The sequence below is a fragment of the Larimichthys crocea genome, chromosome VIII (assembly GCF_000972845.2).
Source record: "Larimichthys crocea isolate SSNF chromosome VIII, L_crocea_2.0, whole genome shotgun sequence".
Taxonomy (NCBI): domain Eukaryota; kingdom Metazoa; phylum Chordata; class Actinopteri; family Sciaenidae; genus Larimichthys; species Larimichthys crocea.
The window spans coordinates 2,082,905-2,109,257 of NC_040018.1; the positions used below are offsets into that span (position 1 = coordinate 2,082,905).

At 40.3% G+C, this 26,353-nt stretch overlaps 2 protein-coding genes across 3 annotated transcripts in view; one reads left to right on the forward strand and one right to left on the reverse strand.

Moving 5' to 3' along the window:
• Positions 1 to 26,353, reverse strand: part of cops2 (COP9 signalosome subunit 2) — a 58,974-nt gene that overhangs the window by 23,639 nt on the left and 8,982 nt on the right. The window lies entirely within an intron of this gene.
• Positions 19,417 to 25,338, forward strand: fgf7 (fibroblast growth factor 7). Of its 2 annotated transcripts, none has more exons than XM_010745348.3 (4): positions 19,417 to 19,717; positions 20,033 to 20,678; positions 24,089 to 24,195; positions 24,370 to 25,338. In XM_010745348.3, the coding sequence occupies exons 2-4, from the start codon at positions 20,393 to 20,395 to the stop codon at positions 24,583 to 24,585; spliced, it is 609 nt and encodes a 202-aa protein (XP_010743650.2). In that variant the 5' UTR covers positions 19,417 to 19,717; positions 20,033 to 20,392; the 3' UTR covers positions 24,586 to 25,338. The 2 variants fall into 2 exon arrangements, with proteins under 2 accessions (XP_010743650.2, XP_027136967.1); XM_027281166.1 differs by having other exon boundaries at positions 20,194 to 20,678.

Genomic DNA, 26,353 nt, shown 5'->3' on the forward strand with positions numbered 1-26,353 from the left:
CTCTCCTCTCTGCTCCCCCCCTGCTTCAATCTTCATCCTCACCACTCTGTCTCTCTGTCAGGCACAGTGCCGTGATATCCTATACAGTCTGCACTTTTGACCAACGGTCCTGGATAATGGTTTTCAGATTCTTCAAGGTGGCCTGAATCTGTGCCAGAGCTGAAAATGGAAAGCAAACACGAGTCCACCACCCTCTGTTCCTACTTAACTCCAATGTAAGCTGATTATTCAGGTTCTCAGAAAATTCTGTCATGCTTTTTCATGTGAGACTCCCATCCCTTAATGGCCACGCCGACAGGCGTGAGTTTGTTTTATTACTGGCTGTCTTTATGTAGTACCTCAATATGGAGAATCAATCATTAGTTTTAGATATTTCCTGAAACGTGTTAACAAACATCTATGTGAAACCTCTACATGTCTGCATGGTGGAGTTAGCTACCGGTTGCCTGTGGATCACTAAAGGCGGTTTATATAATCTCACATTATTCAGGGCGCTTTAACGAGGTCTCCTCACGTCCCACAAGGCCTTGGTGTGTGGTTCTCCTGACCACAGAGCTATGTTTATTCTACCCGCTCCTTTTTTTTATAGTCGTACAATTGTTGTGGTTGTAGCGCAGCCCAAGAGTTGCCAAGCGATCCATGATTCCATCACGGTGTTACTACTGGACAATTGAAAAGTAATTAATATTGTAATGCCTTGGTGTATCTTTCATTGCTTTGGATTGCTTTGTAAACAGTCAATGAGTCAATCGTCAAATGTCACATTATCCCTGTGAGGTCCTGGTGGACACTGCAATCACCCGAACAGCTGCTGGGGCTATTTTCTATGAATTTGTATGAATTCATGCCAAAGTGGGGATGTCTGGCAAAGCCTCAGATCTCAGGCTCCTTGATGACTCAACCGGGGTTCATGTCAAACATCAAAAAAGCAAAAACAAACCAAAATAATAATAAATAAATAAATGAATGAATAAACATACAGCAGGAAAATTACAAAACACTTTTTTTCCATTCAGTTCAGTACAAAGATTTTTGCCACTGACTGTGGTGTGAGTCCATTTAGTTTTTGCTAACGACTGTATCAGTACTCCCATATGGACACAGCAATTACATCACCGTTCAAACACTGTGAAGTTATAGCACAGTTTCTGACAGTCTTCAGTTCAGTCTTGGATTCCCAGTGAGTCGTCTACTGCTCGTTCTGTTTTACTCAGTTCAGGCCTATAAAAGCACAGTTGGTTGCGGTTGATAGCTCAGCGAACACCTACCTATGCAAGAAGATTACATCATGACTGTTTTGTAGTTGTTGTTATAATTATTCAGCCATTTTATGCCCCTCTTACATACCTTAGACAGAGGAGATGCGGGAGACAGATTGGCCCACTGTAGTATAAAGACTGCATGGGTCACAAGAGGTTTCTGAAGAGCCATTTTGAAGCTCAAAATCGGTGGTACCGCGATGTTGGTAGTCCTGCCTCTTCCGCCTCGGGTAATCTAAAAATCAGTACAGAAGTGGTCATGGCAGACCTGAGGCGGCAGAATGATGCCTGGGTAACTGCACACCACCTGTCAGTTGAAGCAGCACATGTTAATTATGCATAACTTTAAGCCTTAATATAATTTGAACATGTGGTTAAAAAAAAAAAATCAGACTCAGGACCGTTGTCTAAACCACAAAATTAGTTATAGAGAGCAAAACTTTTTTTGTACCAGGCTGTAAACATGTTTATTTTGCTGTGAAGTTGGACATTTTCACATGGGGGCTTATGAAGACTGACTTGTTCTGTAGCCAGCCTCAAGTGGACGTTTGAGGAACTGCAGTTTCTGGCACTTTTACATAGCTGCTGCTCGATTGGCATGCAACCAAGATCCCCAGTCGGATGCAGACCAGTTACATTGCGGTCTATGACCTTTCATAAAACTATATGTAGGAATTGACACATTTTATATTATGGCCGAGCTGACAATGACACTTTGGTCACCAGTGAGAGGAACTCCAATGCTAAAGGCTACTGATTCAGTCAGGTGGTCAAGGTGTGATGGTTCAAGTAGGTTCACTTCAGCTTGGGGATTTAAGATACAGATTTGCTGTTGTAATGAGAAAAAAATATTAAAAAATATTGCTGTTCAAATCTCCCAAAGTTCTTATGGCCTTCAGCTACTCGTGACTGATTTGATTTGATTTGATTGTTTGTCCTCTTCAAAGTTGAGTTTACATATCCTGCTGATGCACATCCTGATAACCCTTTGCCACACTAGCATATGTGCGTTCATATGCATAATTCAAATAGGCCCTGACAGACCGCTGTGCCCACTGTTAATACAAACCACAACTGCAAGATCACCTCCGGGGAAGACCACCATATGGCAACCCACACTGTCTGTTTCAAGAACACGCAAAGCATCACAGTGAGCTGGATTCAAAACGACAGCCTTCCTCAACCTCTGCAGGTTTTACAACTCACTGTAGTCCTCTAATGGCCCCAGAGCTATACTAGTCTGTGCTACAGATGAGTGGTGTGACCACAGAAAAGTCACACAGCAGAGATTATATTGATGACTCTGAAACTGATTCATGCACGCATTCCTTGTTACAAGATCACACAGACTATAAAGTGGGAGTATTTAATGTGAACTAGTGTGTCCAATTGCTGAGTAAGGCCAGCAGTAGGCTGGAGAAAGAGAATATAACTGTCTAGCTTGCACGAATTGTGTAATTTTAAGGTCGGGAGAGCCGAATTTTAGAGCACCCGAGAGGTGTAATTTCTTACCAGCAATCACGATGTATAGCGGAAAAATCTTGAGTCAATTACAACATATAGTCTATTAAATCTTTGAAAATGTGATATAAAATATTTACAATTTTGTGTATCTTTGAGTACGCAATCAACATGTGTTTCTGTTTATGCATAAAATTACACCATTTAATGGCCCCCACTCATCTAACCACACGCACCTTGCTACACTTCACCCAACCCCAGCTGTATAGGTGTGAGGTGTGTGTCCTAGTGTGACGGAGCATGGTGACGAGCCCGTAAATCTGCGCCAGGGGTGGTCTCTGAGCCTGCCCCAGCCTTGGCCGGACCGCTGGGCCCAAATTGAAAGCAGACGTGTTTGGAGTTCATTCTCTGAGTTACTACTGTTCATTGTGATTTACAAGAGTGTGTGAGATATGGAAATCTCTAGCAACTCAAGATATGGGCTGAGTGAAAGCACATTGTGAAACAGGCCCCTCCGCCCTGTGGGAAGGACTAATCTGTAAACTCATGCTATCCCTCCATTTGGCCAGCACTGTTTATTCAATGTTTTCATCCTTTCAGCATGTCATCTCATCAAATAGAGGAATGATATCCTCTGGCTAATGGAAAAAGCATGCCAGAAAAGACAGGCAATTCAGGCCCAGGGGTGGGGTGTGGGGTCAATGAGACAAGAAGGCTAACCAGTGTTATCCTCCTCTATGGACAAACTCACGCAAACAATTGTAGATTATCTTTGTCAGAGTTTTTCTCTGACTTTTACGCCCCCTGCACTCCTGGTGAAATAAATGACTAGGGTTCAGTGTTTACGACAACTTGCAAACAGGTAAGCCTTAATCTACACTTTATTTAACAGTTGCGAAATTAAATGGATAAATTATATAAATCACTAAACCTGTAGAAAACTGAGCAGTTCACGTCACTTTCTCTGTAAATTTTCCAAAATTACTTCAAAGTTCTGTGACTAATGCTATAAAATCAACACATTCATCATCATATTCCTATTTGTGTCCCAAACACAAAGTCTGACACCAACTATGGCCTGAGACTAGCTTCACACGGAGATATTGCTGGCACATTTTCCAAGTTTTTGCAACAGCTAACTCAAACAAACAACATATCTTTACCAAGCAGCAACCTCTGTGTGTGAAGTGAAGTCAAACAGGAAGTGTCAAAAACTGTAATTCCTCAAACTACACTTGAGGCTTGACACAGAACAAGTCAATCCCATAAGCCCCCATATTAAAATGTCCAACTTCACAGCAGAAATAAACAGTCTGGTACAAAAAACTGTTTTGGTTCTATAGCTAATTTCCTGTTCGTTATTAGCAGTGTTACTGCTTTGATTGACAGAAGAGTGGCCTGTTTGAGAACCCAGGCTTCATTCGGCCTGCCGATGATTCCGTCTTTGCCGATTTTTAGATTAGCCGGGAGGCAGAAGAAGCAGAACTACCAACATGGTGGAGGCCAGAGCCACCATCTTCTGAGCCTCAAAACGGCTCTTTAGAAGCCTGTTGTTGGTGGCACGGAACACGGTCCACTCTTTTACTGTCACTAGTTTTAACATAAAATCAGTGTCATCATTCAGAACTGTCTAAATCGCTGCAAAGGTTCAGCTCTCATCATAGTTCTATTAGATTTATGTTTGGATTTCCTATCAGTGTTGTTCTTAATGTTATTTTTAATCCTGGCTGTTTACATTGGTCAAATCAAATTTGTTTCAGACTGGTACAAAAAACAGTTTTGGTCTCCATAGCTATTTTCCCCTATTCATGACAACTGTACTGAGACTGAACTTTTATATAACTCACCTGTTCAAATTATATTAAGGCTTAAAGTTATGCATAATTAACAGCATGGCTGCTTTGAATGACAGGTTGGTGCCATTACAGATGGCTTGTTTGAACACTCATTCAGCCAATGAGCCACATCTTTACTGATTTTCAGATTAGCTGGGAGGCGGAGGAGGCAGGACTGCCAACATGGCGGTGGCCAGAGCCACAGATTTTATACTGTCAGTGATCTCCACACAACCTGTAACAATACAATCTACTATCTTTACTGTATAGTTTCAATTACTTCTCATTTCAGTTACTGTCCATAGCTGAAAAAACAGGCAACATGTTGAAAGTTACAGACTTTAAGTGATGAAAACTGATGCACAAGTTACTTTTTTACTTCTCAATTTTACATCATCTGAAGAGCATGCACAGTTAACTGGAAACATTTTAAACTATTGATTGCATAGGTCATCTGCATTAATTGTTTTATTATTTTACTCAAAAATGTTAACTTTTTGTTTTCACTGTGCGTGCTTTGTTACTGAGCAGAATGGCAGTTAAGTAAATGTTTGTGTTAAAGTGTTTTTTTATGACTAATTCCCTGCAACAGATGTCACAGGTAAACAGAAACACATGTCGCCCTTGTGGGTTTAGCAATTTGTTTTGCTCAAACAGACGACAGCAGCACACCTTCAGTTATAAACCAGACCGGTTCAGAACATAACCAATCACAAAAGTTATTTCCTCTGGCCTGTGGCCTGGCCTCTCGCATGCAAATTAACCTCACATGGGTCTCTGTTGGACACACACACCCAAACACATATACATATACACAACACGCACCTGGCTCTTTCCTCGAGACAACACCTGCTCTCCACACGAACAACCCCTCTTCATCCATCTCTGTCTAACCACAAAACTCTCCTCCCCTCAAAGCAAGACTTTAATGAAACACTATGAAACCCTGACCTGTGACTTTAGCAGAATAATTCTTAGCCAGTGACGTTAGTGTGGAAAGATGGATGGGATCAAGAGATAAAAAGATGGATGGAATTGCAGACAAGAAATGAAGGAAAACGCAGCTTCATGCCACAATATTGATCATCGCCTAATCGCCTAGTTCAACACCAGTCTCATGAGGCAGATGGAGAAACTTCCTGGCGAGTTAGCTCACTATCAGAAATTCAAAGGGGTAATGTGTCTGTTCTGCCTCCAACATCAGCTCCTGTTCTCCAGCTCTGCTCCACTTCTCCCACCCCCCACCATTAAAAAGACATCCATCCTTACAACAAGACAGAGAGGGAGGCACGACAGAGATTGAGAGGCGCTGTTATCTAAAAGCTACAGACAGCGGTGCTTTACTTGTCAAAAATAAAACCACATGGATACATCACATGGATGTAGACAAGCCTCGGCTCGTGCACGTACGCAAACACCCATGCATCAATTCCCTCAGATATGACATCTGTGTCTATGATCTGCTTAGATAAACAAACATGAGTAATGACTGAGTTGTGGAAGCAAATAAACATGTAAATACCACCGAGATTATGTTCAGTGTTGAAAGCAATTGATGTAAACTTGATAAAAGAAATTTGTTTTGGTCAAATCTTGCATATAAACTCACTCGTTGTGTGCACCCTGTGTGTGCATGTACTACGTGAATCCATGAACTTGTCATCCTTTTGTAATGAGGGTTGTGAAAATAAAGCACAAAATACTGGCTTTCGTTATCTTCTGTCATAACACGACACAGACATTCCTCTCAGAAGCTAATGAACAGTTGAGTGACTCAGTGTTATGGTTATGGCTCCACTAAAGCCAGTAGCTATGAGAAGATTAAGGAGGACTTCGGATGGATCCAAAACTAGCTCTGCCCCAGAAGGAATTTTATTTGGCCTTTCGGTCGAGGGTGATTAATTCTGATCACGAGTCCTTTTTTGTCTGCTTATTATTTTCACTAATTACCACCTCTGATACAAAAGTGAAGGACAGCAATTTATGTATGTGCGTGCTGTATGACCGGCTGGAGGTGTCTCCGCTCGCTGCCTCCCTCGCTGGCCTCTCTTGCTGTCTCTATGTCAGTAACAACTCCAAACCGCACCACAACTCAAGTGTTCCATACAAGTGATTCACAGAGCATTCACTTTCTCCGTTTATTTTTGGGTAAATCTACTTTCAGGGGAACAGATTTTATTTTTGGATTCTTAGACTTCACACACTTTGTGTTGCCCAGTGCCAATCATATATACTGTACAAAGGCACAGTACGATCTCTTGTCATGTGGCATCGATTCATCGACATCTGATATGATGAAAGAAATCAAACTGTTGAGTGAGGGGGTGAGTTCAGCTAATGTGGTCTCAGTCACAGCTACCATTTCACGAGAGGCAAACTCCAATAACTTTTCCACTCGAGACATGGCTAAGGCTGATAAAATGTAGCTAAAGCCGATGACTGGCCTGGCCATGTAGAGCTTTGGATCACTTGAGCCAGGGCCTGACAATGATAAGCCGGACCTGGCATGACCCTCTATGGCTGCCGCAACTTGGACTTCCATGTTTAAGTTAGAAAAATAATGGCAATGCCTAGATGGTTCACAGTCTCTCCTTGTATGCTCTATTGCCACGAGATGTCTAGTTTCAGCTTAACACTTTGCCACACATGCAGCATGGCTCTAGGGTTGGTTGGATCAGTGCCATTATTAGATAGATAGTCATGGCCCCCAGAGGAAGAGGACTTGATGACCTTTCCTGTTGTGTCACTATGAGGTTGAAATGTATGATTTTGACTGAAATATGTTAATAATATTGGACAGACAGCCATTAACTTTTGTTCAGACGCTTACGTTCCTCTCAGGATGAACTGTAATAACTTTGGTGATCTTTTGTCCTCGAGGCCTCGCAGCCCTCGTCTTCACATTCCCTGTCGAACTGTTGAATCTCAGATTCATGCCAGGCTCATTAAGTGCCCCATTTAACTCAGTGAAGCCCCACACATGGCTCTTTTCATGAGGTTAATGCACTTGGTGTGTTTGAACCTTGTGCATTATGCACCCTGCTGTTCGAGATCCCCACACAAGCACACATATACACAACTTTTTATGATGAAACTAAAATGCAAATTGCTGCATCGATGGGCACGCTTTTTGTTAGTCTGTTATGCAAGGGGCTTACTATGTTATTATAAAACAACCTGCACTGCAGCTGTATAGCTGTAAACACCGAGACAGACACAACTGACATGACAAAGAGGCAGTGGCTAAAGAAAGATGTGAGAGAGAGAGAGAGAAACAGGACAGGCTAATGCAGAGAGACTCATCTGGAAGCATTTTGTGTCAAAGAGGAAAGCAACTGTGGTTTAGAAAACGATCGTGACAGCAATCTCCCTGAGTACAGAGCATTATCTGACGTATTATTTTCAGATAATTCTTTAAATAAGAAAGCTCTCTTTAGATAACACGTGGCTGCTGGGAGTGATTATGATCGCAATTTATTTGGTTAGTTCAATTCTGAACATTTTTTTCCCACTAAAATCAGTCAAAATATAATATGACAAAATACTTGATATGCTATGCTCGGAGTTATGTATGTTACATATGTATTATGAAATGACTTGTCTATTTGCTATTTGTCTATTTGTTACTGTGACACTATGTTACTACTGTGTTACTATTTGTTACTGTCACTTGATCGCAACAATCCTTATCAATGAAACTGTCTGTTCTTTTGAAGTGAGTCGACAAAAAAAAAAGAAAAACGTTTAACTGATATTAAGAGGATGTGGATATGAATTTACGCAATATATTTAATATTTTACATGTATGTGCAGTAGGTTGCGCATTGGCTCTGTGACCCAAAGCATAAGCGGTTATCGATAATGAATGGATATGCAGTTGATGTTAACTGGCAGTAAATGAGACAGGAGAGCGGCACAGAGAAAGGGAAATACAGCAAGACCTCCGTGATCATAATGCTTGACTTGTACTTTAAATTTGGCATGGAATTTGCTATTTAACATTTAACCATTTGTCATGGTTTCTCCAGAAGAAATATTTTCCAATAAACAATTTACTTTAGCAACAATTGTACCGTGAATGTTACAGGCTTCATATTCAGACACAGAGGTCAACAAAGACCGAATGGATATGACCACAGCAATTTAACCTACCAAGAATTGGACGAACAGAGAAAAAGGCACCAAAACAGAAATAACAAATGGCACAGAAGGGATCATAAAAATTTAGCTTTCACCACCCACTGTTTCGCCTGAGACAGTAGGACTATGTGAAAATTTCACAGACTTATATTAATATTATGTAACACGGTGGTGCAGTGGTTAGCATGGTCGCCTCACACCAAGAAGTTTCCTGGTGGAGTTTGTACGTTATCCCCATGTCTGTGTGGGTTCTCTCCGGGTACTCTAGCTTCCTCCTACTGTTCAAAGACATGCACTTAACAGGTTAATTGGCCGTAGATGTGAATGTGAGCGTGAATGGTTGTTCTCCATGTGCCCTGTGATGAATTCATCCAGGGTATACCCCAAGTCTCGCCTCTCTAAGTTAGCTAGGATAGTGATCCTGCACCCCCCGCAGATGGATAGACTATTGCCTATTCCTTCAATGTATTGATTTTCCAAAGGAACTCCCTGTTGTAAAAATAACTGAGATTGAGGCTGTATAACATGCTTAAGTCTGCCAATATGCTATTGTCAACTAAATACTTAAATATGCCATGTAGTTAAACAGCTTTTGGCTGTTTCTATGATTGGAACTATTTTATCGACTAGATCCTTTGTGCTGTTATTGTGTCTGACTGGCCAGCTTTGCATTCGTGCCAGGTGGAATTTGGCCTTCAGTTTTCATCCTCTGAGGATAATGATCACATGTACAAAATTTCATGGTGATCCATTTTATAGTTAGAGGAATAGATACAGGATTTTAGTCTGGGCCAAAGTGGTGGGCAGACTATCCAAATGCTCCATTTGTTTTACTTTACACAGACCATTTTTAAAATGGAGAGGTTGTTGAATAATCGAAAAGTGATGCAAAAGTGTGATTAGTGGAATAGATAGCTGAAAATGTGCCTCCTGAAATCATCATCATTCTTTCCCCATGGTACAAAGTGTCTGGCATCGATTCTGTCTGTCTGATGTGATGAAAGAAATCAAATTGTTAGGGTGTGCTGTTACTGTCAACACAGTTCTGCCAAAGTGGTCTCAGTCACAACTACCAAGTCACGAGAAGCAAACAATAACTTCACCCTACTGAAAAGACACTTAGCAACACAGCTAAGGCTGGAAAGCTGGAACTGAAGCTGACCTGCCCATGTAGACTTTAGATCACTGATCTTTACATGAGAGGTTGTAAGGTGCCAAAATGAAAATTGATTCTCCTGACATCTGGAAAGACATGGAAATGCTCACACTGGCAGAGGTGGTACAATCCATGTTGTTCTGATCCTCTATACACATACAACAAATGTAAATAAAAGACAGAGAGTGGAAAATTCTGCAGAGATAGATGTAAATAAATTCAATCACATGATATATACATACTTGTATATTTTCTGCCCATGTGGATGCCATCATTTTGATATTACAAAAGGAGCCTGAGACTCAAACTTTGGAAGGCATTTCAAAACGACAAGTGTTTTCTTCCTAAGCTTCACTACCAGCCCATCCATTGACGTGTCAACAGGCCTAACAACCAGCTAAGATGATAATGTTGAAATGAGGATGTGGAGAGCATGCAACACCAACAAGGATCAAGACTTATTAGGATATGAAACCATAAATTTAGCTACCAAATTGTACTTTGTGACAAAAAGAACTATAGCCTTTGTGTAAATCTATGGACAGATATACCCTAGTCTTCGAAGATAAGTCTGTCTGACACTAAATGGACGAACGTTCACCAGATAACATACCTTCTATGCCTTATCTTCAGGACTTGACCCAATATGGACTGGACTAGGTAAGGGAATTGTTTGGTTGTGTGGTCGAAACCACACATGGCACATGGAGTTTATTCATAAAACTGATCATTTGTTGAGTCAAGTTCAACTTGAGAGCGAATGGCAGGACGTAAGAAGACACTTTGACGTGATACGAAGGGTAACAACGAGGTTCTTGTCCATGGAAAATAAAAAGAAATTGGTCAACAGCGACTTAAAAGGGTGCACCAAATGACTAATTTTTACCCCAAAAAACAGCTGGTATCTTTTCTTCATGCATTTATGCTTTCAATTATAAATATGGACTGATTTCAAGGTTTTTATTTGAACTGTCCACTGCTCTGAGTCACAAATTCTCCTGAAGTGCTTATTTTAGAAACCTCTTTCTCCTTTAAAGCCACTAAAGCAGAGCGTATCTTTATAAGCAAGGCTCTGTTTTTTTCTGATACATGAACAGATATGGTGAGCAGTTAAGACTGTTATCCCTAACAGCTGTTCCTGCATTAGATAGGATCAGAGTATTCCCTCGACAATGAAGCACAACGCCGGTTCACATTCTCTAACAAGGCCGATTACACCAGCCCTAATGCACTGCAACTGCCTGCAACATCATGAAGAGCGCCTACTAACAAATCAACACGTTATGAAACTTTTCATACTGACTACTATCATTTCTAGAGCAAACAATGGGTTAACATCAACATATGTAATTTAAAACACTCAGGTCTCATTCAGAAGAATTCTTTGTGGGTAATAACATTTATTGAAGAAGGAACGTTAGAAACTTCTCACACCTCAGACCATGCAGAGGTGGCAGTGATAACCTGAGCTCTGACCATGTGTCACCTTTTACTGCACTAACACTCAATGTGTGTGTCAACAGGAACCAGGAAGAGACACTTCAAAGAGCCGAGCTGAGTGACAGCATGTGCAAGTGTGTGTGTTAACAGAGTACTGCAAAGGCTGCAGCCACAGAAAAAAACCTTCAGTTTTCCTCTTAGTACGCTACCTTAAATGGTGAGCACAGCTTCAACATTTGAAACATGCTATTTTAGTTAGACAACACGCAACTTGCCAAAAGTGCATTTTTTGACACATTTTATCTGAATGAACACACAGGGAGCGAAAGCTTATTAGCTCTTATTGGATAACCAAACATTAAATATCTGACTGCGAGATGGTAATATTGACTTGCAGGAGACAGCAAAATCACATTAATCCATATGAATTATGACAACTTGCGTTAAACGCATTTCAACCATTTCCAGCTATTTTACAAAACTTTTTTTTTTGCACCATTGTGCCATCGTAGGTCTGTACATGTGAGAGAGAGTGGGTGCACAGTGTGTGTTTGTAAGCTAGTTATTTATAGTTGGAGTTAATGTTGTGAGGCTCCATCTCTAGAGATCCCCAATTATCATGGAATTTAGAAAGCAAAAGCTCAACCCAAACAGTCTAAAACGGTGCTAAAAATAGACTGACCTTAGACATAATCCATTCTCCTGGCATAAATGTAGATATAACGCTACAGACAGTAAAGAGCACACAGACACACACACACACACACACACACACACACTGATACATACACTATTGCTCTCCAGGAATGCTTTTAGAGTGTTAAACAGACACTGTGTGTAGGCAGATGTCTCTGCAGTAATAGTGGAAACCATCATAAATTGTAGTTCTAGCCTCATGTGTTAATGTTCCAAGAGGTTCTTCAGACAATAGGGTGATAAATCACGCAGTAATATTTCTGTCCTGCATAAGACTTGTTGAACAATTGCTTAGTGAGTAAGCGTTCAGACAATGAAGTGATAATTGATTTGAGCGACAAAAGATCCTAAAAATTTGTTTTTTCTAAATGATTTTTCTAATGTTTAGTGTGGGTAATGTTGCAAACACAACATTCTGGAGCTGGTCAGCTTTAAGAAGCAAGACAAAAGTAATAAAATTGTATTTTTTTTCTTTAATTATCCCTATGATAACTAGTAAAATATCACAGTGTTGTAGGGAATGGTAGACACACAGCAAAGCTCTGAGACTGGAGCCGGAGGTTAGTCTGAATTTGGAGCTGGAATGGGATCTGAGTTCATGGTGAGCTCGCATGTTTGCGTGTTACACTGCAATCATATAAACCCTCGCAGACTCTCTGCTGGCTTCAACATAACATTCAACAATGGAAATCAATTAAAAGGAGTTGTAAGATTTAAAGCACTGACCTTCACTCACTCACACGTCAAAACAGCAAATAATTCAGACAAGAAAAAAGAGAGAGAGAGAGAAAGACGGAGATAAACAAAGTAGTGAGGCAGACTGGTGGAAGCGAAGGCACACAGTCATTGAGATTTAAAGAGGCTCACTCACGCATGTTTAGTGTGCCTGCCTCACGGCCACCACACTTCCTATGCTACTGTAAACTCCAGACAGTTCTGGGCCTTTGATCCTTGACCAGCAGCGGGCAGCCATTCAGACTATAAAACAAAATTACCTGCAGACACACATACCTGTATGCACAAAGCAGACACACACACACACACACACACACACACACACACACACACACACAGAAGATTAAAGTATGGGTTATTTATGATTTCAGTGTGTGTACACTATACATTATGTGTCAACTGAGGACAGCTTTAAGGTCTCAGCTTCCCAGGCATGGTAGTAGCCTTTTGATGCTCTTGTTGTGGCATTGGCTTACTTTCCAGTTTCACTAATGCTACTTCCACCTTTAATATGATTACTAATCCCAATAAACATTAAAATAATAAGAAAAGGAAGGAAAAAAGAGTAGAAAAAGTAACACATTCACAAAAAAAGCAAGAAACAGCTGTGCTTGTAAGCAATGGTTTAAAATCCGATATGGAGGGCAGAACATTTTATAGTCTCCCACTTCCAAGGCTAAAAACCCTAATGGGTTGGATAGAGCACAACAGTAAAATAAATTTGACAATCAAAACAAGGGATTCATTTAACAATGAATGCAGGGAAAATACAGCTCCTATAGCAAAGATAATTAACCCATTCAGAGAATAAAAACAAATCTGATATGTTGCAAAGCAAAAACCAAAAAACACCTTTCAAAGTCAGAGTACTAAAACCTAATATGTACAGTAAGTCTATATCTTCCTTGTCTCTTCATGTCAACTTGGGACTCTTAAAACCTCTACAAGGATGTATATTAAACTTCTGCACTATTCAAGAGGTTTTCCAGCTTCATGCTGTTGGTTCGTTCAGCTACCTCAATTTATGTCTTTATGTCTTTCACTTCCTTGTAAGTGTAAAAAGTAGGAGCAACAGTTGACCAACGGCTTATCTTAAGCTGCATACTCTCCATTCTTCTAGTCTGCATGTGGATGAGTGACAGTACTGGAAGTGACCTTTCCCCCCCAAGAGGTTACTGACTGGAAAGGTGAGACATGAAGGTATTTATTGAAAAAGAAGTGGTGGAGTGGCAGAGCCTTTCATTCTTTTACGTTGTGTTTCATACAAGTTCATGGGGTCATGGTGGGAACAGGTTGGGAAAATAAATGTCCTTCTCCTTCTTGAGCTACGTCAAGCTCTTCTTAAGTTCTCTTCTTGAGTTCCCGTGCCTCGAGCCAAATGCAATGTTTTATGCTCGTTCTGGATTTGCACCCACTTGAACGTCCAGAAACACCTCCACAGGTAGACATATTGATCACCATACTTACCTCAACTGGCTCCTTTCAAAATGAAGGAGCAGCACTTCTATTTTGAGCACTGTTTGGATGTGTCAGTTCTTGGCTCTAGATATCTGGCACACGGTGAAATTTTTGTGTTTAATCTTATTCTTTTGGTTCAAGTTCAGGGCCACAGGTGTGGAGAGGGTAAGAACATAGCATAGATAGGCTAGTAATTTGATGGTTTTGCACCTGCCAACCTCACACTTAGTCTTACTCATGAAGAAGAAGACCTAAAGATATGTTAACTTCTTCACTTGAGGCAGTTGAGTCAGTGTTAAGCGTAATAGTCCGGTTCCATATATGTTTCAGTGGGAATTTTAAGCGTAATAGTCCGGTTCCATATATGTTTCAGTGGGAATTTTTGGGGGATTATGTAAATTATACATTTTTGGAAAGGTTATTGTATAAGGAGTCAGAAAATCAATGTTTGCATTTTTTCAGATGTCTCTGTGGCGGCCATATTGAACTTTTAAAAAATGGCCGCCGTAAAACTTTAATTTGTGATATCTCGGCTTCTGAAAAAGCTGGAATGTTGATTTTAACTGCTAAACCCACATTTTCAGGGTCAGGGAATCAAATAGTGCAAGTTACACTTTACCATATTAACCCATTAATGCATGAATAGGTAAAAAATGACACTGTGTGGTTGTTTACTTGTAATACGTTGTTTACCTTCCATATTCCATTTTACTACAAAACCATGTTTTTTTTCATCATTCCATTGCAATACATCCACAATATGGGTAAAACAAACTATGTACATTGCAAGCAGTTGGTCAGATAACTCAGAGAACCTTTTATTGAAGAGTTTAACATGAGCTAACACAAAACTTGAATGCTGGATGTTGACATGCACATTTAGACCACGGTATATCCATCCTTTTTAATTAGACAGTTTCTATACATCATCATCATCATCATCATCATCATCATCATCATCATCATCGCTTTCATATATCATGGCTTGGGAATCGTCATTGTTCTGGCACTGGCTGCTGCACTGACACATGTCAGTACAGGCTAAGTCCTTAGCTCTGCAGGAGCACCTCCCAGAAGAGCAATCTGATTCGCACTTGCATAGAACCAACTCAAGGATGGCCTTTGGGGCTGGGAGGACCTCTGTGGTCACTGGCTTGAGCATGCCATCCGAGTCTTTGAAGTATCCATTTTGCAGAGGATCCAGCTGTGGGTCCTGCAGAGTAATGGCTGCCTGTGCCCATACTCTTGTTTGGACATGGACTCTCAAGATGTGCTGCTTCAGAGCTCCAAGTGTTGGAGGGAGCTTGTCACTCTCTGCCCTATGTTTGCAAAAGAGATGCCATCCCAGTTGAGGGATTGCCTTGATGTTGATCCCCTTGGGTGAGTAAGCTGCACATGTAAAGTGTTCCAGGGTTGACACCATTCCTTCCGTGACATGTGCTTCATCCAAAAGCATCTGCAGAGCTTTGACAATATGTTCATCTGCATTGAGGAAAACCTGCAGCCAGGTTGCCTTACCTATGCGGGAGAACCTTCCTGTGTTGTCTGCCCCAGTAAATGCATGAAAGGCTGGCAAAGCCTTCGCTCTTTCTTTGCCTAGAGCTCGCCACAGTGGTTCGATCTGCACAACACCAGAGGCCATAGAAATGGACGTGTTCTTCAACATGATATCATAGTTTGCTGTGACTAGCACTAAAACATCTGTATCTGGTGAGAAAAACACCAACTGTGCATCATGTGGGTTTCGCTGTGAAGCCAGAACAGCCTGGTGGATCAGCAGTGTGTCTGCTTCTTCGTGGTTATTTTCCTGAAAGACAAGGTCTTTGTTGCTCCTAGTGATCCCAGAAGCAGATGTGACGATCAGCTTGGAGGATCTCTTGTTGTACTCCAGAGTTTTGTTAGCAAGATATTCCGTCAGATCACTCTTAGTCTTGTCATGGGAGAGGAATCTGCTCAGTGGGATGTGTTTGATATTGGTGTCATCTCTGACTTGATACTGAATAGAAGATTTTCCTTGTCTTCTTTTATTTCTAGTTGCATTCTTCAGAGAATCTGCCCTGTATGTGTCAAAGACGAGGATGACTTCATCATAATCTCTTGTTAGTTGCATCAGTCTGTCATTGAAGCAGACACTCAGATCCTTGACGGTCAATACAGTTGCTGGTTTTTTGCTCAGCTTCTGCACAAGCACCATACCGTCCACCAGTGCTATCTTCCGACTTGGCTGATCACTAGATGTGAGGTCTGGAGTTCCTGTATCCACTGCATCTTGGTGAGTAGAACTTCCAACTTCTGTCGGCTTATCTTCTTTTGTCAGCTTCTCAAGTAGATGTATTAACTTTGACTTGTCATGGCAGGGCAGAATTGTTCCATCAGGAGCGAACAATGCCCTTGGTGTCAGAGTGAATTCATAGTTTCCTATGGCCTCTTTGTAGTCAATGTCTCGGTTTGATCTGGCAAGTACCATCAGCCTTGCAAACAGGTCCTTGGTCTCCTTCAAATCCACAGTATTGTCTCTGAGTTTCACTGCAATCTTCTTGTTCCCAGACAGGAACATCTTGTTGTTCTCTTTCTTCACAGGGGCCCAGAGGCTGACATCTCCATTGATACGCTTTGACACATAGTCTTCATACAACTTTTGGCCAGTGACATCAGCATTCAAGATCTGTTGTACATACTCATCTGGGATGCAGGCTTGCGTGATCACATTGTGCAGGTTGTCACCTTCAGTGGTAAAGGGGTTTCCATGGCTGAGAATGGCTGCCTTGATCTTGTCAATTGTGACATGTGCCCTCTTGACTGCACTTGGCCCAAGCTCATGATGCTCTGTGGTTCTGTCAGCTTCCACATCAAACTGACTCTTAAACTCTTTTGATAGACGAGAAAGTTCTGGGGCGACCATGAAAAATCTCTGTCTGGCATTGGCATTGTTGGAGATGCCAATAATCCCAGAGCTAATCTTCATTATTTAGTTCAGGTGTTCGCATGCATGGTCTGCCCCAACAGACAAAGGGAATGGCGCTCTTGGTGACTGATATATTGCCTATATTGCATGTGTTCTTCTGTAAAACAATGCTCTTGAGGGATGACACTTCTGAAAGGCTATAGCAAGCCTGAGGAAGAGCCAGAGGCTCAAAACATCACTGTAAAAAAAATCTTTCAACAGGAACTACTTTATGTGTGGATTACTCTCAGCACCCATTCCAGTAGACTTGCAATATGCATGACTTTGTAGTCATTCCCACAATGAATATTAAATAAGTGATTTAAAAAAATCTTTATTTTTTTGAAGGACAACTGGAATATGAAATGTTAACTTTTCATCACAAAGATAAACCAAAAGACAACCACGCAGTGTCATTTTTTACCTATTCATGCATTAATGGGTTAATATGGTGAAGTGTAACTTGCACCATTGATTCCCTGACCCTGAAAATGTGGGTTCAGCAGTTAAAATCAACATTCCAGCATTTTCAGAAGCTGAGATATCACAAATTTAAGTTTTACGGCGGCCATTTTTTAAAAGTTCAATATGGCCGCCACAGAGACATCTGAAAAAATGAAACATTGATTTTCTGACTCCCTAATCCCCAAAAAATTCCCACTAAAGTCAAAATTTGATAATAAGGAACCGGACTATAAGTTTAAAAATGCAAAAAAAGTGCAACAAATGACACAGCTAGGGAGGGAGAGTGATGGCAAGGTCCAGGAGTGTGATCAAGGACATGAGGGAGATGAATGGTGAACAAACACAGAGCAGACGGAGCGTGGCAGGCGGTGCAGGTTGGAACGTGGGTGGGCTGGAGGACAAAACAAAAAGTAAACATCAAGGCAAGCATACGAAAAGTCAAGGTCCAAAGAGTTTTTCAGAGCGAATTGTTCGGGTAGTTAGCACAAGGGTTACAAAAACGAACTGGCAGAGTCTGGAAGGATGAACCGTGGTATACTTCACTGGTTGGTTGGATGATGAGACACAGGTGGTGAAGTGAACGGGCAGGCCATGCCACACAGACAAAAACACAAAGGGAAAGAACAACTGCAAACCCTAACAGTCAGTCCATAAGAAATGTTTCTGACCAGTCTCGACTGCAAGCTCCAGTCCGTCTACAGAAGGGGGCCAGTTTCAGTTTCCAGATTCCAGGCAAGGTCATTCATTTCTATTGAGGCCAACTGGATGTTGGAATCAACTTGTTTGGCAACAATATTCCTTGAGGGATCCTATAAGGTGCTACATTAGCCTGACAACACAGGTACTAGGCTCATGCAAACTCCTACCACCATATACCATAATATATATATACATATATTAAAGTATTTGCATATAAGGTACATGCACAGTATGTCATAGAATTAACTTGTGTGCTTTTTACACAGTTTTAAAAGTTTTATCGTTCTCTGGTGTTTGTAGTATTTGTATGGCCACATGCAATGTTATGCTAAGTGATGATGGCCTGTGTGTCCAAAAGACCATTGTGTGAACTTTCTCTGAGGTGATAGAAGAGACAGGTGAACAGGCCAGAGTGACACCTAATATATCAGGTCTTTACGACCCCCAGTTTAGAAATGAGAAGGAGACCTGCTGCAGCCAGACGTCCCTCTCTGTCAGGCCTGCAGCCCTGACCTCCCCAGGGAAGCGTGTCATTAGGGCCCATATAAACTTTTGAAGTAGTGAGTACAAGGAAAGGCCAGGTATGTAAGGCAATAAATCATGACTTTAAATACAAACACGAAAAGTGAAAGAGTGCACGACCCCAAAAACAGAGATGACTACTGAGCACTTATGTCTTCTGTTTTTCTCCCCTTCGATGGATACCTGCCAGCCATAACTTATTGCTTCCCTCTATTACACTTAATAATGAGAGCTAAAAGGCTTCTTTGAAGTTTTTTTTTACATTTTTTTTACTTGAGTCAATAAATCCATAACAATGATTTAGTGCTGTAACGTAAAACCACAAATTAATTGTGACATTTAAAATGATAAGGAAGAAATTCTTTAAAGGTTTGTCATCACAGCAAATATCTTAACTATCGCTTAAGTGAATGAGGGACACTTCAAACCTATCTATGTGCAAGATGCTTCTTGGGAAAGGCAGAGAGGTTGTAGAAAGTTCTTAAAGTGCTTAAAGTATGTAGTAGTGCATACCAAAGACAGCCTGCTATTCTAAGAGTTTATAGCTCCCTCTCATGTCCAATGGGCGAGTGACAGTGAGAGGCAGGCAGAGGGTGTTTCTCCACTGCATCTTGCCCAGGGACAGCTGACTGGTTGGGATCTAATTGCTCTCAAGTGAGGTCAGCAGGAGGCATTTATCTAAGCAGAGTGCACAACGACAGTGGAAGATGCACGGAGTCAGCCTGCCAGAATCAGGGAGACATCCATGGGAATTGACAGAAGCTCCCAGCTCTTGCTTAGCTTTGCTGCATTACTGGGATTGGTTTACAATTGAGACTACAGCTTTAGAAGTAAAGAGTCTTCAAATTAAAACTCATGCTGAAAGGGAACACACTTCTGACTACTCCTGCCATCACTCTGAGCACATGTAAGTCATTAAACTATGGATTTCTTTTACATTAAAAGCAGAATAGTGTGTTTGTTTTAAAGTACATATTGTATGCATGTCGATACAGGGGAAATTACAGTTCATAGACTTGTGAAGTAATGCAACAGCATTGATGCAATATTTCACTCTTATGGTCCATGACAGGGAGACACATAGCTGTCAAGGCAAACCACAGAAATGTAGATTTACTGCTAACAAATGTAGAAATTTGTTTAAACATAAAAAAACAGAAGCTCTTTGAAAATTGCTTGAAAAATTAAAAGCTAGAATCAACAGGTCTACATTTCTTTACAGTGACGTCCTAAAGAACAATTCCTGAACTGGATTATGACGTCCCTTGTCAGACTATGGTCAAAAGAGGATGGCACAGTCATCACAAACCACCACTGAGGACTAAAAGAGAGACATCATCTTATATTAGTGTCACCTGTCTTCTTCTTCACACCACTCTCCAGCTTCAGGCAACACCAACCATCCCCAACCGCCTTGTTTCAACGTCCCTCAAGGAATCCCTGCTGCAGGAACCCGAAGGGACCCGAAGGTCACAACAAAAGGGTCACGAGTCAGGGGTCAGGGGGTCGCTGGGCTGAGGGATAGCGCACAGATCTCACATTTCAGTATGTTGTTCATTGATCCCCACTGCATTGTATTATAATGCGCAAATGGATGCTGACTTGGAACCTTCAAAATCTGTTCTCGGGACTGTACCTGCATGCAATCTTCCTGTTCGGCAGCGTGTGTGTGGTCTACAGTGACTGCACTCCTGAGCAACTTGCCGCCATCATGAACTGCTCCAGACATGAGCGCCACACCAGGAACTACGACTACATGGAGGGAGGAGATGTGCGTATCCGACAGCTGTTCAGCCGCACGCAATGGTTCCTAACAATTGATGATAATGGCAACATCAATGGGACTCAAGATCCCACCAACTGCCACAGTAAGTATGGCTCTTCTGATATTTTATTATAATTATGTTGTTGTTAAAAAACAGGAAATATTTGACTTTCCAAATGTGAATTAACTTGAACATGGCGTGAACGTCCTTCAATTTGAAATGTTATAATTCAGCCGTGCAGAGTTTAGTCATTCCACTAAGTCGGTCAAGAACCATTGGCCTGTCAAGGTGACAGAAGCACGTGGGAGGTGTTATTGTACAAAGTTCTCCACAGTGTAATCACAGTGTTAATGGGTCATGTGTCTCTGTTAGAGCAGCCAAAGTGACAGACGTAAAATGAAGCAGGTGGGGGCTTTGGCTTGTTAAACCATAACACCATCTAAACACAGGCTGTAATGAAGTAAACTGAAGGGGCGCGGACTCACACTGACATAGACTCACATTTCCCCAGCCTGATTTACGCTTTCACAAACATACAATGTCAGAATGAGATCTTGGGAACATTAGAAATGGGAAAGTTAATGATATCCACCTCCTGATGAACCTATCTAGCAACTGACATCTCGCACAAAGACACACACACACTTTAGTCCAGAATTACTGAAAGCAAAACTTGCCAGTTAACTACTGAATCTAATTTTCTTTGCTACCCATGGTAATTGCAGTTTAACGCAGCAGATTGTTTAAAATTGCAACTTTAGAGCAACATTTAGTGCAACATTTTCAAGGTTCGTGTTTTGAGACACTACTAGAAATCTCTGTCATGGTGAGGATGTTTTAAGTAGTTATCATTTCCTCCTATCTGACAGTGTGGTTTTGGCTGGAATGTTGGCATGACAGGAAAAATGTCTCAAAGTGGATGGAAAATCTTCTTATGCAATAATTGGCAAAGAAAGACAGAAAAATTGATACAACCATATGTGGCTGACAATGGCATGCTAAAAGCACACAGAAATTTAACCAATAAGCCTTTATATATGTAATAAATCAATGAGTCATTCCTTTTGGCTGCTGTAAACAAGAAGTCCTGAAAAGGATTTGAATTGCAGAAAGGTTTTTGTTTTGTTTTAAAAAAAAGAAAAAGCAAAAAAAGAAGAAATGAGAAACGTGGAGCTGCATTATTTTTGGCTTTCACCTTCACTGTGCCTCTATAATGAAAATATAGGCCTTCAGCCAATGAACTAATCTCCTGCACTATAAAGTGTATCTCTATTATATTCCAAAGGGTTGTTTAAGTCAGGCATCAAAACATCTGCAAAGCAGATGTTGATACTTTGCTGTGTATCTGTAATGTATAGCAAACTAAACTGTCCAACATTAATATTGAGACATCAATCATTTTAACATGAAAACAAACCCATCTTCCATGTATGATAACAGATCCATTTACTGCTTAACAAGATAGTAAAGTGATAATTACACAATAAAACCTTTTGTGAAAGACCATGGCGAAGCTTAATTGGAGGTTAACCAACATGTGATAATCATATCAATAAAAAGTTGTGTTAAGCCACAGTGAAGAGCAGATAAACAACTTTTAAGTAGGCAGTCAACAAAGTGTATAACACAGCATGACAGATGGAAAACAGGGAATTTAAAGGAAGTAATATATGTGGAATTGTATGTTTGAGCCTAGTCCTCGTCCTAGTGTCATGTGCATCCAAATTTAAAGCCACTATTAAACTTACTGTAATTTGGTGAATGTCAAACTTAAATACTAAATACAGTATAGTCTTATACACATAGGGAGTATTAGTATTTGTAGACAAAGTGAATAAATGTTACTCAAATTAAGACATTGCATGTTGTCAAGTCCACTGTACAAAATTGTATTATTCTTGGAAGGCTGTCTACAACATCCCTTTCAGCAAATGTAAACACCAGATTCAAACTGTGTTCAGGCAAGGCAGGATTAGGGATTACCCAAAAGTTAGCCAGAGGCTGGGCCATTTGATTACAAATCTGTTTAAACTGAGGATAGCCTATCTGCGTCAGAGCCAAAATGTCAACAATATGTTCATGTGAGTTCATGTGGAAATGTGTTTCATCTTTTCACAGTAGACCAAACAACCGCAGTTCTTACGTATAATATTATGGAAATAGTACTTCCATGCTATAAGAGCGACCATGAAAGCACACTAATCGAAGACTGAAGTCCCTACTTGAGAAATATACATCTAGACTTGCCACCAATGTATGTTATATTTGGTTAACTGACTTTGAATGCATGTGGGGTTTACAAATTAAGATGTGGCTCTAACAGTGTTAATCCGAACTTTCACAATTTCAAGTCATGTCACGATAATTAAAATCAAACATGGGGAATAGAAAAGCTGGCTTACATAAATATGAGCACATGATCAAAGAGCAGTAATATTAAGTCAAATATCAAGTGCAAGCAGAGCGCAAACAACATTCCAAGATTGGGGGGCTGCCATCTGTTTGTGATCAAACACTAAAATGAAGCATGCTCAATGTCTGTCCGGAGAGCTTTAATAGGACTCTTCCATTTTTTTTCTCTGCCTGTCAAATTAAAGAATTTCTGCAATATGTTCGAATGAACAAGAGGATTTTTATATTTCCTAATCTATGATCTGGATCTTGTTGGTATGTAAACACATATTTTTGTATCTTTGAATTAATGTTTTGCAATTAATCAGATCTGTGATAGCGACATTATAGCTTCAGGTCGCAAGAGCTAAGCAAACCGTATAAACGTAATAGCTTTTTTTGCGATGAGACAAAGTTTTTATTGTATGAAGTAGATCTTTGTGACGGCTGGACTAATTATCAGTGATCTGCATCTGTTGGATTAAAGTGAAATGTATTCTTTACTATCAGGGGAGGTGAAACTGTAATTACGAATGCAAATAATGTTAATATAAGATCTTTTTCTTTGGATATTTACAGATATTTATGTGTACATGATCTGCATTTCTGTCTTTAAAACTTGACAGAAAGATTATTTACTTCAACAGAGTGTTTTAATTAATAAGTAATAATGTCTCTAGGTATATTCCCAAGACATATAAACATATTGTTGGTTCTTGTTGTGTTCTCAAGTTGTGTAACATATTTCTTTAAAAAAAAATCACAAACCAAAACTATCACGCATACGTGTTTTTACTCTCCCATAGATTTGATGGGCAGGCCTAAAATATAGCGTGCAAAGCACATGCAGGAGGCAGTGTTCTCAATCCCAAGAGAGAGAGGCCTAATCTGTCTCCCATATGTGCTAAGGCATAGGTTGTGGTTTTTGTAATGGCCACCCAGACCAGTTAACAAGGCTTAAATAAAGCCAGAGAAACCACAGCCTGATCAACCACAGGAACTTCTATCCCCGTTTTGTTAATGAAGATGAATGTTGAGAGCTGTGTGGAGCTGGAGTGAAAGCTGGATGTCAATAGTGTCTTATCAGTCCTGTAATATGTTTTTTTTACTTTGTCTGGCAGGTATCCTGGAGATCAGGACAGTGTCTGAGGGCGGCATACTCGCTATCAAAGGAGTGAAGAGTCAGTATTATATCTCTATGAACAAGGCTGGACAGCTGCAAGGCAAGGTAATATTTTTCCTCAGTGAGATTTCAGATCATCCACAGTCAAGCACAGTTAGAATAATTATTGGAAAACATCCATTTCAATACTCAAGAACCAAGAACTGACAATGAAGACAAATGCAAGCAACAGCAGCTTTTTCTATATTAATGCTGTAACTTTTGTCTTCACCTATACAGAGGATCTACAATGAAAACTGCAACTTCAAGGAGGTTTTCCTAGAAAACTACTTTAATGCTTACTCCTCTGCAAAGTGGACTAAAAATGGCAAAGAAATGTTCATAGCCCTGTCACAGAAGGGAAGACCAATGCGAGGAAAGAAGACCAGGAGGGAGCATATAGCATCTCACTTCATACCCATGAAGTGCAGGGAGGAGGAGAGGAGGGTGGACTGAAGAGGACTAATGAGTTGCAAATTGTGTGTGATTTCAATCACATATTATTAATGTTAACGGACACATATAGACTCATTACCACCATCACACTCCACTCTCCTCCATTTGTAGATTTGTTTTGTTATGTTACATAATATGTTGTAATTTCCATAAGATAAAGGAACAGATATCTGATGGGCACATTAAACTATCCCACAACATCCTCAAATAAGATGTTTAGACAAGAAAATAATGAAATATTTGAAATAGCTTTGACTGGTATACAAACTGTAAAACCACTAAAGTCTACTCAATGTTATTGTTATTTTGAGTTCAATATTATATTTCCTTATAAAACAGTTAAGTGTTTTCTTATAAAACAGTAAAATGTATTACGCACAGTCGGGACTGTATCCTTTTCCAAAGAGGATCTAGACCCAGCCAGATGAAGAGACCTGTATGATCAACAGACATAGGTCCACAATAGAGATTTGGCTTGACCAAGATGTGCTGAAGCAAGCTGGACTTGTCTTTTTTTTTAATGGTACAAGTGCTCAGAGCACACGAAAAAGAGACACAATGAATTACAAAAGCATGTTCAGTAAAGACGATCTGAATGATCTGTTTTGATATGTCTGTCCTTCCTGCCTTGAAAACTCTGGTCAAATGCATTGTAGCTGTTCACTGACTCCCTCTTCATTATCAAGGTGTGATTTTGAAATGTTAAAGTATGCTGCTGCTGCAAAGATATCCAGATTAAAATACAAAGTGAACAACAAATTAACTGTGTATGCCGTGCAATCTCTTTCTATTAGAAGTTAATAATCCAGTACGTTAAAGACAAAAGACCCATTTTAATACGACTAAGACAAAAATCTACCAAGAGGCCCATTTCATTTTACCATACCTAACCGAATATGTCAGAGGCCAAGTCTCTCTACATGATATCACTGTAATACAATAACAGAACATTATTCATTTGTTTAATTTATATAGAACAGATTGGTTATATGTTAAAGTGGGCTCTTCCTTACAATGTGCAATGATTATATCCATCCATTATCTGTAAACCTTGTCCTAATCAGGGTGTCAGTGGGGCTAGAGCCTATCCCAGCTGACTTTGGGCGAGAGTCAGGGTACACCCTGGACAAGTCGCCAACTTATCACAGGGCACAATGATAATATTAAGTACAATATTAAAGAGTAATGTGTTTTTGACCACTAGAGGGGGTTTAACAACTTCACGGGGAGTAGCTTAACAAGTTCAGCAGTAATTGTCTAAAGATGATCGACATCTTTGCCGTCATTTTTCCAGTATTTACAAGCAATTTCTGCTTTGGTTCAACAGTTTTCAGGAAAAATATCTGCCACTCGATGTCCTACTAAATGTTCTACATTTCGTCAACAGCAACTCTGACGTCAGAAAGCCTCATCATTTCACGCCTGGTAATGCACAAATGACATCTGTGGGCAGTGTTTGTTCTTAGTGGAATTGACTTAGTTAGCTTTAGTGTTACAGGAAATCAGTCATGCTACTTCAGGAAGAAAATCTGCCATGTATGAAACTTGTGGAGAAAAAGTGGAGCAGGGAGCTCTGGGGTGCCAAGAGAAAATTGTATTCTGCTGTCAACTGGCATTAAAAACACACCCTCAATAACTCAATAAATCAGATTTGTGAAACAAACAAGTTTTTTTATTATTATTATTTGCTTGGCAATCGTCACGTAGAGAGATGATTTTGTTGCTCATTTGAATTTTTTTCAAATATCTGCAATTTCAGGTGATTCAG